This window comes from Athene cunicularia (genome assembly GCF_003259725.1).
Source record: "Athene cunicularia isolate RWA chromosome 1 unlocalized genomic scaffold, athCun1 chr1_part1, whole genome shotgun sequence".
Taxonomy (NCBI): domain Eukaryota; kingdom Metazoa; phylum Chordata; class Aves; order Strigiformes; family Strigidae; genus Athene; species Athene cunicularia.
In genome coordinates, this window is record NW_020799091.1 from 118,959,361 (window position 1) to 118,970,854 (window position 11,494).

An 11,494-nucleotide genomic window follows, 5' to 3' on the forward strand; every position below is an offset into this window, starting at 1 on the left:
GAGCTCCCCCCGCGGAGCGGCCGCCTGTGGCTGAGCCCGGCACTGCGCTCTCGGCACCCCCCCACACCCTGCCAAAAGCGACAGGTTTTTCACAGAGAAGGTGCTGACGCTGTCATGCAGCAATGGCTTTATATGTTCTTAATGGTGTTTTCGTATTTGTAATATTTGTCATTTTATGTTGTGAGTAATAAGTGTAAGGGGCTCGAGTGTGTGAGTGTGTGGCGGCCCACTGCAGCTGCAGAGTTCCCCGGCCAGGGAAGCGGCCAACGAGAAATGACAGAGTCCTAGTGCCCGCCCGCTGGGTCATCGGTGCTGTGGTTTGTTTGGGCTCAGTGTTGTGTTACATGTAAAATACCTCCTCTAGCAAGAAGCAGTAATTCTGTGTGTTAATTGTTGTCTTGAATTTAGGTGCATACTCTGCGGGGAGAGTGCACCTCTGAACCATCTGCCTAATGAAAATATTGTTAAAAAATCACCTGCAACCTTACAGGGGTTGTTTTGTTTTAGCAGGGGTTGTAGATGCTGATTATGAAGAGAAAAATCAATATTATGGTCTGTACCCCTATGTTCAGTAACAAAAGGATCAAAAAAATTATTCAGCTTGCTTATTTTACTGTGGCTCCCCCTAATAGTATACCAAGAAGCCGCAATTACTCAGGATTTGGATCAGCAGGTACCCTTTAAATATTTTTTAACTTAAATGTGACAAAAGGTTAATTTCTGGTAAAATGTACTCTTGTTAAAGCTAAAAAATCTGTTGAGCTGACAGGCATTTTAGATACTGGTGCAGATGTAACCATAATATCTGTGAGCAGATTGGCTGTTAGCTCTGTTACCTCAAATGCTTTTCAGGGTTGGTGGTCATGCTGTAACAATTTAAAGCAAAGATCTCATTCATGTAAGGGGACCAAAAAACTGGATAGCAAATATTCATCCATTTATATTGGAAAACCCTATTACATTTTGGGGTCATGACTGTATAGCTCAATGGGGAACTCAAATTGGATCAAATTTGTCTTAAATCACCACTGTAGCACGACCCATCCTGAAATGCACCCTGACACTAACCTGGTAAACCGAATCACCTGTCTGACTCGGTCAGTGGCCCTTACTAAGGAAAAAGTCGTGCCACCTTAATGATTTCATTCAAGGACAATTAAGTTTCTTATTTTAAAGAAAAGTGGTAAATAGTGACTTTTACATAATCTCCAACATATTAATGATACCATGGAGGATAAAAATATTTTGCAACCATGAATGCCCTCCCCAACAATGATTACCTGAAACTGGCATCTTGTAGTAACTGATCTAAAGGATTGATTCCTTTTATCATTCCCTTGCATCCAAACAATGCACCTAAATTACTTTTTCTATTCCCACTATTAATATTAGTGAACCTGCAAAACAATACCACTGTGTTATTTTACCATAACACATAAAAATCCCACCAGGTCCCCCAAGCTGTTAAATATCATTATATGGATGACATCCTTATAGCAACAAAAACGCAGGAGATCATGGAAAAGACTCTTCCGTTAACCAAACACTCACTATCTCAAATAGTGTTGCAAATATCACTTCAAAAGGTACACCTATCATCACCAGGCAGTACCTGAGCTGAAGAATTTGTGAACAGACTACTGTCCTGCAACAACTTAAAACTGCTATTAAGACTTTAAAAGTTTTACAGAAACTGTTAGGAACCATAAATTGGATACAGCCGTTGTGGGCCTAACTCATGATGATCTGCATAGCTTGTTTGATATTTTATGAAAAGATCCTTCACTAACATCACCCAAAGTACTTACAGAGAAAGCAAAATAAGATCTTCACTGTATAGCTAACACCATCTCAAACAGACAAGCATCGTAGATATACTGCATTCCCCCACGGAACAAGCCATCGTAGAAAGAACACGCCAGACCTTGAAAGCGCTTTTGCAAAAACAAAAAGGGGAAGAAGTCTTGGCTCCAGGTCAACCATATCCTCTGCTGTTTCAGTGGGATGAAAAACACATGCATTTTTTTCCACCGGAATGCCAGGTCAATACAAAAACAATTTTCTTTATCAACTTGCCCTGAATACCAGAAAGACTCCATCTCTTCAACAGGGAAGTGGTGTCGACCCTTGGGGACTCACCTCCTCAGAATTATAGCAACCTGTTGTCACTTAGCTGCATTTCAAATGTTAAAATATGTACATGTGTCTGTTAATACCTTTTCTGGAGCACTGTTTGCATCCTGTCATACAGTGGGGAGTCAAGCATCTGACCTGCATTCCCCATTCACCGGCCGGTCAGGCCACTGTGAAGCATACATCTAGCAAGCTAAAGCATCTATTACAACAACAACAACAACAACAACAAACGGGCAAGATGCAAAATATCAATCTACACCTCACAAAGCACTAAATAAGGCATTATATGTCATGAACCTTTTAAACATTTCCCCTGTCTCACAGGTGCCACCAATATTGCGTCATTTCTCATCACAGATACCAGATCAACGAGAAGTCCAGAGCAAGGCTCAAGTGTTAACAAAAAACTTAAAAAGTAGTAACTGAGAAGGACCATATCTTTTAATAACCTGGGGAAGAGATTATGCTTGTGTCTCCACAGGTCTCAGTCTCCAATGGTCACCGGCAAGGTGTGTGCAACCACACCTGAGGCATGAGAGGCAGCCAGAACTCAGGATACAGCTGTGGGTGCTGTGAGTGCCCCCGTGTTGGCAGTCTGCGATCTCTTCGACTTATCATTTAAGCAGAATGTCTGGGTAACAAAACAAACTACACTACAGTTGCCAATTCTTTTAAGAGAAAATGCTAACAGTAATTGCAGCTCCTTAATGAAATATATAGGCTTACTAGTCACTTGTGCAAGATGTAGTTTAGATGGAATGTAGTTATTAATAACGATGAAATGCTGTAAGAATGTGTGTATTCAACTTTCTTTGTTTAGCAATATTAAAAGTGAAAAGCTCAAATGTTTAACCTTATTAGAAACTCCCTTGGTTTTCCCCCTGGAGTACTGGCCAGGCTCTGGGTGGAACCCAACAAGAGGATGAAATCAGATGTTCCCACTCAAGAAAAAGTGCCAGTTATTTTGGCCAGTTGATTTAGAGGCTGGACCTGCTTGCAGTGATGTTGGATGCCTCACCTACGGATGGACGCATTGTGTAGGGTTTCCAGTTTGTGAGGAAGGGCACTCTAAATTCTCACTGCACCCAGGGTTCCCCAGCGATTGCAGATCTGAATGTTAGTACCCAATTAAATAAGTGTGCTACTCCATGTTTTCCTTACTGTTTATTTTGTAGTATTTAGTTATATCCCTTATTTATAGGTAGTGAAATTAGCCTACTCTTTTAACTAGTAATTGTAACTGCTGTATTGTTTTAACCTTCTGTGGAACTATTCCAAGTACACTATGTTTTTGAAGTTTGTCTAACCCTTAATTAATACAGCTCTCAAACAAGTCTTGCAGGTGCCAATGCAAAACCAAGAAAGGGGAGATCTGGGAGGCATCGGCCTTACACAGCCTCTGACAAACAGCTAGGCTTTGATGAAGAACAGGCCTCGTAGGATAGATAAGAAACTGCTGAGTTGTGCCAAGGTGGCAGGGAAAAATCAATCAGGACAGCAGGCAATTTGCCTGGGCTTAGCAACTGCTGCCGACCCATCTCAGACCTGTTTGATTGGAGTTAAAACTGAGAGGCTCTCTTCCCCCCAGTAGCTGGGAATAGCATGCAAAATCAGGCCTGGGGATGTATGTAGTTTGGTGGATAAAAAGCCTATCTGACACATGGTTGGTATAATCAGACAGTCTGGCTGGGATGGCAAAACGTGACTCCTTCAGCAGTACCAATAAATGACATTTGTTTTTGTAGTAATACTTACATGATGGGTTTACATCTTGAAGAGGGAAGAGTATTTAATAATGATCCAACTAAAAGGTTACCAATTACTGGATGGTTAAAAGATTTGTTTTTACATGGACTAACAGTTTAAATTGTCATTATAATCCTTTTAATGATGTTAAACTGTGTGTGGAATGGCTGGAAAACAACGGGTACATTTTGAGCGATCCAAACCAAGTGGCCTCACTGTAACAACAGGCTGTAGCTGTTGTGAAGAACACCTGCAAGGCCAAATGGTTGAGAAACTGCGTATGTAGCAAAAAGATAAAAGAAGCTGGACTGTAGAAGACAAGATGTTTGCCTGGCAGGAGAGCAGCTCGTAGACACCACACTAGGACCAATCATAGAGGGTAAAAGGGCTCATAGACAAGTAGCTTTAACCTATGGACAATCAAGTAGCTGCACATGTACTTTATGGTAGTCTATAAATTACTGTGTATCCTTTAATAAAATGGCATTGTGGAGGCCTGGAAAGATTGTCACTACATCTCTCTTAGCCCCCAGGAGTAGGCGTTGTAAAAGCCCTATCCACCTTGAACAAAATAGCCTGTTGGAGTGTAAAACAATTTAACTTAACATCTAATATAGTAAGTAATTTGTTGACAAATTAAGATAGTATAAGGCATGCTGTTCTACAAAATAAAGCGACTATAGATTTTTGTTATTGGCACCAGAACATGGATGTGAAGAATTTAAGGGTATGTACTGTGTGAATCTTTCTGATCACTCTCAATTTATCTCTAGGCATTGTTACTAACTGCAAGACAATATACATAGTGAGATTATTGCTGTCTTGTGTGGTAAATAGAATAGAGGCCTTAATAAAAAGAAAAGGGGGAATTGTGAGTGCGTATGCCAGGTCGCAAACAGTCTGCGTCACTGACAATGTAAAAGTGTCATCAGCATTCAAGTTAGAAGATTAACAATGTCTGAATTAATGACACACTTGTGTTAGAAGACTAACAGCATCTAGATTAACGACGGCTAAAAGTGAAAGTATTTTTACTCATTAGGGAAGAAACAGATAAGAAAGGAATCTGTAGAATAACAAAGCAGAAATTTATCTACCAGTTGTGCACGCTTAGTAGCGCTTGTTGAAACAACTGAGAGGAACGAGTTTTTGAAATGAGCGTGCACCAGAGCAACACACAGATTTGCTGTCACGGGAATATATAAGGACTTGTTTTTCTCATAAAGATCGGAGCTTGACTGTTAACCATATTGGTGTGTGTGTCTTGTCTCACAGACTCATCCTGCAAATAAGGGGGTTCCTGCTACAAAAGACAAGGTCACATATCTTCCGTATCTTACCTCATTTAAGTCTCTGATTTCATTTTCTGCCAAAGAAAAAACAGTCAGATTCTGAGGTAGGCAAACGGGGGCAGTGCGAAGTGAAGTTATAATATTTCCATGTAGCAAAAGAGTCTATAAAATAAAAATACAGTGATGAAATATATGTTTCACCAAAACCCCCATATTTCTTGTTCGGGCAATACCTGTACAATAGACACAAAAGAACTATAATTAAGGCTTTCTGGTACCATCAACATTTTTTAATTCCACTAAGGAATTTTTGTATTTTAGATTTTTATGTTTTAGAGCAAATTCTTCTCATTTTAAGATGCAAAACTGAAGTATAGTCTGTTACAAATAATGTATTTGGGAACATTTCTTCTCTACAGCATTCACGCTGAAAGAGTTAACATTAGGTTTTATCTTGACTCCTGACATGAGAGGAGAGAACCGAGAGCTATCAACAAGATCTCACCATGTGATCTTTATCAAAATCATTACAGTCATTATAGAAAAATCACTGCCTTGGTTCCTGCAACTTGAAAATCGGGCAAAGAATTCTTACGTGCTTCCCTCTGGAAATTATAGTGATTAATTAAATTGCTTCAAGAGCTCGTGTTTGAATAATGAATGCTTTAAAAGGCAGCAATTTTCAAACCAAATTTCTTCATGCAAAGAATGTAACAAAACCAGAGGTAAAACAGCACCTACCTTCAGCAATGTAAGCTTGGAGAGATCGCCTAATTGAGCTATGTTATTGTCTGACAAATCAAGGTGCTGAAGAGACAGACAGGAATTGATTTGTTCAATGGCCTACAAAAATAAAGAAGTCATTTACTCACAGAAACTCTCATTTAGTCATTAAATAAAACCAGTATCACTATAAATTATTTTCAAAGCTAAAATTATTTTCAAAGCTAAAAACCACCAGATAAGTAACCCAAACCAAACCCCACATTTTTACATGGTTTCATTTTAAAGATGTAATTCTTCTCTTATTTTGGGGATTATTTTCCACTTCTCATTACATTTTGATATCAAAGCTTTTATTTTTTCCTAGACAATTCTTGTCCAAAAGTTGACCTCTTCTATTTCATAAACCAGCAGATGCAAATCTTCATCATTTGTTCCAATCAAAACCAGAAATACATTCAAATTTCCCTGTAGCATTTTACAAACTTCTACAACACTAGATTCTGGAAAATGTATAAAGACTAAATACTTTACCTTAAGATTATTGCCTGCCAAGTTCAGCCATTCTAGGTGCACCAAATCCTTTAGCCCTTCCACATACCCAATACTATTATGAGGCAAGTTTAGCACCCGGAGCTTAGTCAGTTTTGCTACACCCATCATTCGCACCAAACGATTGTTGGCTACAGAGAGCTGCAGGTTGACACACAAATAAAAGAAACAGTTCTAACTATTAAACTGAACAGACACAACACGCTTTTACTTTTAGTGGTTAAAAATTTAATCCAACAGGACCTTCTTCAAACTATGCATTCCATTTTCAAGCAAATAACAGACACAAAAAACTGCAAGAGCCAGGAAGTAAATTACTGATCAAAGTAGCCTTCACAATGCACTTTGCAAACTTGAGAGGAAATCCACCAAGCAATAGCTAAATAAAGGAAAATGAATGAGGAATCGTATCATATGAAAATAAGATTTTAGAATCAGAATTGCCAAATCACTGTGCAAATTGTTGCACTATTCTTGATGTAAAATTGTATGTACTGTCAGTAGAGCAGACAATAAAATGTATTTCACGTGATTCTCAAAAAGGTCCCGTGTCCTAACAGGACTGTAAATCCCAAACTTTTTGAAGGATAAATCTTCATTAGCCATACACATTAAAAACATGACCAACAACCTGGCAGACAGGTGAAGCTTTGTTGTAGCAACAAACCCCACCCCTATCTCAGTTTAACTTGCCTCTAGAAACTATTAGGTGACTTCAGGTCTACCTGGACAATTAAGATGGACTTGTAGAGCTTTGCCCTGGAGGGATTAACACTCTGATTTTTGCAAGCACTGTGCACAGTCTTAACCTTGTTATCACTAATACCTCAATGCACTGCTGCTAGTATCAAAATTAAGGATAAGCACTAGCAACATCAGGGCCTACATGAATTGATATGTTATCAAGACTACTCAGATCCCTCCCACTTCACATTCTTTTATTTGCTATTTCTATTTTAAACTAATCCACACAGCTTTTTTTCTTCTTGTAAATTAAGTCTACTAATCCTCTTCCTCTATCAAGAGTTCTGAAATCCAAATGGAGAGGAAAGTCCTGAGAGAGTTGGGGTTGTTCAGCCTGGAGAAGGCTCAAGGGAGACCTTGTAGCAGCCTTCCAGTACTTAAAAAGGGGGCTACAGGAAAGGCGGGGAGGGACTCTTTATCAGAGAATGTAGGGATAGGACAAGGTGTAATGGTTAAATTGACAGGGGCTAGATTTAGATTAGAGATAAGGAAGAAATTCTTTCCTGTGAGGGTGGTGAGGCACTGGCACAGGTTGCCCAGAGCAGCTGTGGCTGCCCCCTCCCTGGCAGTGTTCCAGGCCAGGCTGGACGGGGCTTTGGGCAACCTGGGCTAGTGGAAGGTGTCCCTGCCCATGGCAGGGGGGTGGAACTAGATGGTCTTTAAGGTCCCTTCCAACACAAACCATTCTGTGATTCTATGAAACATGAAAGGTATGTATGTCTCTATGTTTACAGTTACACAGAGAAAAGATGAAACAAAGGGGTTTTTAAGGTTACAAAGCTCAAGTATTCAAAAGTTAAGTAGTGTCAAAATCTGGGTTATCAATGACTTTTCTATTGTTCTTATGACACTCCCCATTAGGATTTATTTACTTCATTTTTAGTTACCTAGGTAACTAGCAAAACAGCCTCCCCCACTGTCAACTGTAGAGTTACATTGAAAACAAAGCTTTCTATTTTAGTTACCCATAATTTATTTTCCTATACACAATATGGCCTTAAAGCAGAAGTATTTTGAATTAGCATCACAGCACCATTATTTCATAGCAAATTCAAGTCAAGTATCACTGACCTGCATCAGATTCCTGCATTTCTCCAAGTGTTCCAATTTTATTATCTGGTTTTTGTCCAGAATCAGAGTATGAGTATCAGCATCACAGGGTAAGGCTGGACCCAGTTTTTGCAATCCTTGACCTGACCAATTGACTACCAAACCTTAGAAGAAAAATAAAATATAAAAAAGCCCCAAAGTCAACACTTCATATATGAGAACATGTACTGAAAAAGCAAAGCAAGATAAACAATCTGTTTTGTAACACACTCATCTTATTTGCAAATAGAAATTCACTTTCTTTTCAATGCAAAACTGAAGCAAATTACTTCAGATCAAACATATTAGAATAACAGTTCCAGTTACTGGAAGCTATGCATTCCAGGTCCTGTCCCAATAAAGAATTCAGGTAGAATTCTAGGAAAGTCAGTAACAGATCCTCTGAAGTGGGAAGCAGAGCAAAATTTCAATAGCTGAATTGAAAGGTGTGATCCTAAACACCTCAAACTTAAAAAGCCCCTACATTTTAAAATTCTTCAAATATTTCAAGTTTTGAGCAGCTTGACAACTACACATCTATGTGTAGGCACCTTATCTAAATTCCTGCTTGTTGGCAAACCCAGAACATGTCTTGCACACATATGTAGGATCACACTCCACAGAAAACAGCAACCATAGCTGTCACTAAAAAAACCCCATAAAATTAAAAGAGGAAGAGTCTGGAAAAAGGGTAAGCAGTATCCATTCTTTCATCAATCAGAATGTGGGAAACCTGATGAGGATGTAAACCTACAAACCTTACCTTCCTGCAGAATTTCATCAAACACCCTGCTAAAGTATTTGATGATTAGGGCACTTAACTCATAAATGTGAAATATCCATGCGATAGTCTTCAACCAAAGGAAAATAAACAGCCTTATCATGAACAAATCTTGAAAAAGCTAGACCACTGAATAAAAGCCCACAGTTTTCTCTTTTTCCTTCCCTCTGTATTTCAAAGAAAAAATTATTAGCCTACACTTTTTTTTTTTTTTAAGTGCACTCTCGATGCAAACTCAAAGCAGAGGTTTCAACCCACGAAACCAAAACTGACACCTCTCCGTGGTCAGAAGTCGGATGCTTAAACTTCAGAGGAGAACCAAACTTAATATTCAACCCTCCCTTTAAAACTCCCTATCAGACATTTTATGATATGCTACCTTTTAGCAGTCTGGCTGCTACAAAACCTAATCTTAAGTATTTAACTATGTTAATTTATTGGGTAGGGAACGTGTCTAACTCAGAGCCAAAGATTCCACTCCAGCCCTTCACCAGCTAAATCCTCGAGTGCATCTCGACTTGGGATTTTGGTGCTTGTGTCCCCAAATTGTATTGATAGGCTAAATGTCCAGCAAAGTACCTAGTGAAATGACAGAACAAAGAACCCATTCATATAGCCATATCACAGTACTGCTGACATTTGGGCAGGAGCAGATTGTAAGTAGGCTAGCATACCATTTAATTAACAAAACACACAAAATGTTCCATGCAAAAACTGTTACTATATAAAGTTAAAAGGAAAACATTTGCCATCTTCAGCGAACTTGAATCACTGGGCATGGTGACGCCCGCTAATAATAATTTTCATACATTAAGCTTCTGCTGCATGTCTTACATACATACACACACCATTCTAGTGCTTGGTCTTCTCTTACTATCTGCTCAGTAAATACTGCCACCTTTTTCAGCAGCATGTTCCAGAAGAGTGCTCTTACCCTAACATGTACTATATATTAGTATTCTTACAGTTTGCCAGCTTTTAGAGCTTAGTTATACTAAGGATGGAGAAAAACACTTTTGACATAGCATTTTGTCAACTCAAGAATATGCTTTTCTAAGAAGCATCTCCAAGGACATTTGTTACATTTCCATAGTGTCTCAAATCCACAGCCCCCCCAAGACCTCTGAAGAGCAGCAATGCAGAGCCAGCAGTACCAGAACCAGTCACACTCCTGGCTTTGCACATTCAGGGGGAAGGTATTCCATTCTCACTTAAGCTGCCACCTCTACAACCACTTGGTCACTTTAACTAAACAGAAAAAGTTTGCATCTGTCTGTTTATCCAGGGGTTTGTAACAAAAATTCACAACTGGCCCATATCAACCAAGGAGAAACGCTAGGAGCCACAGTATAGAATTACAAGAGTAATCCTTTTAATCATGCACATCAGGTGTCCCACTCAAACTGGGGCACCCAGAATGTGGTTTTATACATGGTTCTTACACCTTTCAAGCATTTGGGTACAACACAGTTTGACTAATTGCTACTTAACGTGCAAGCTACCATTTGCAAAGAAACTATTTCTATGGCATCATCATCCACCTGCTTCTCTATTGATCTCAATGTCCCTGGTGTCAGTCTTGCTGTAGTTACTGATCTATGATGCCAGACAACAGGAGGGTTTCACAGAGGTGTTAGAGAAGGTAGGATGCTGGTGTTATCTCAGTTGTCTGGGAGTATCCTTTATGGGCAGCTTTAAGATTCAGCGAAGCAAAGGCCCCCTATTTCAAGGAGCTATGTGCTCCTCCTCCTTGCAACAAGCTGGCATCCTTTAGCTTGCTTGCTTAAGCATGACTATTCAGTATACAGTGTGAACTATAAATATGTCTTAATTAATACGATTTCACACTATAAAGACTCATTGGTATAATACTTCAGGAATGCGATTTTCCTACAAGCTCTCAGTACCCAGTAAAACATTTCAGAATTGCTTATTATTCGTTTGGCAGTTATGTACATTAACAGACCTCAGAAGTTCACAATTTTTGCTCAGGCCTCTGCTCACTCGCTGAGCCCTTAAGCCTTCAAATTCAGATGTGCATTATTATAAGGCACCGTCCTTTCAGACGGAGGCAGGAAGCAAAAAACTGCACCCTCAGAGGCGGCGCTGCCAGCCAAGTCCTCTCTGCCCTCCGCTGCGGGAAAAAAGCCTTATTTCAACCCCCGGCCTACCTGCTACAAGGTTGCGGGCAAATCCCTCCTTAGGGGCGCGGGCCTCAGCAGGATGGACAGCCCCTCTCCGCGCTCCCCGCCCATGCCCAGAGTCAAACCCGCTGCCGGGCGGCGACCCCCGCTCCTCAGGGCGGGCTGCCCGAGCGCGGGAAGCCGCGCCGACGCCGATCTCCTCGCCCCCCGCTGTCGTGGCCGCTTCCAACCCCACTGGGGAACCTCAGGCACCGGCCGCGAGCGGAGAGGAAAGCGTGGAGCCGCCA

General features: G+C 40.2%; 1 protein-coding gene across 1 annotated transcript in view; it reads right to left on the bottom strand.

Annotated features, from left to right (window-relative positions):
- CEP97 (centrosomal protein 97) overlaps positions 1-9,842 on the bottom strand; it is a 24,466-nt gene extending 14,624 nt beyond the window's left edge. The window contains exons 1-6 of the mRNA XM_026846884.1: positions 9,813-9,842; positions 9,046-9,133; positions 8,265-8,407; positions 6,432-6,590; positions 5,916-6,017; positions 5,223-5,336 (exon numbers count right to left, since the gene is read on the bottom strand). Coding sequence (XP_026702685.1) covers positions 5,223-5,336; positions 5,916-6,017; positions 6,432-6,590; positions 8,265-8,407; positions 9,046-9,133; positions 9,813-9,842 — 636 coding nt within the window. The remainder of the gene's footprint in view (positions 1-5,222; positions 5,337-5,915; positions 6,018-6,431; positions 6,591-8,264; positions 8,408-9,045; positions 9,134-9,812) is intronic.
- Positions 9,843-11,494: the final 1,652 nt, after the last annotated feature.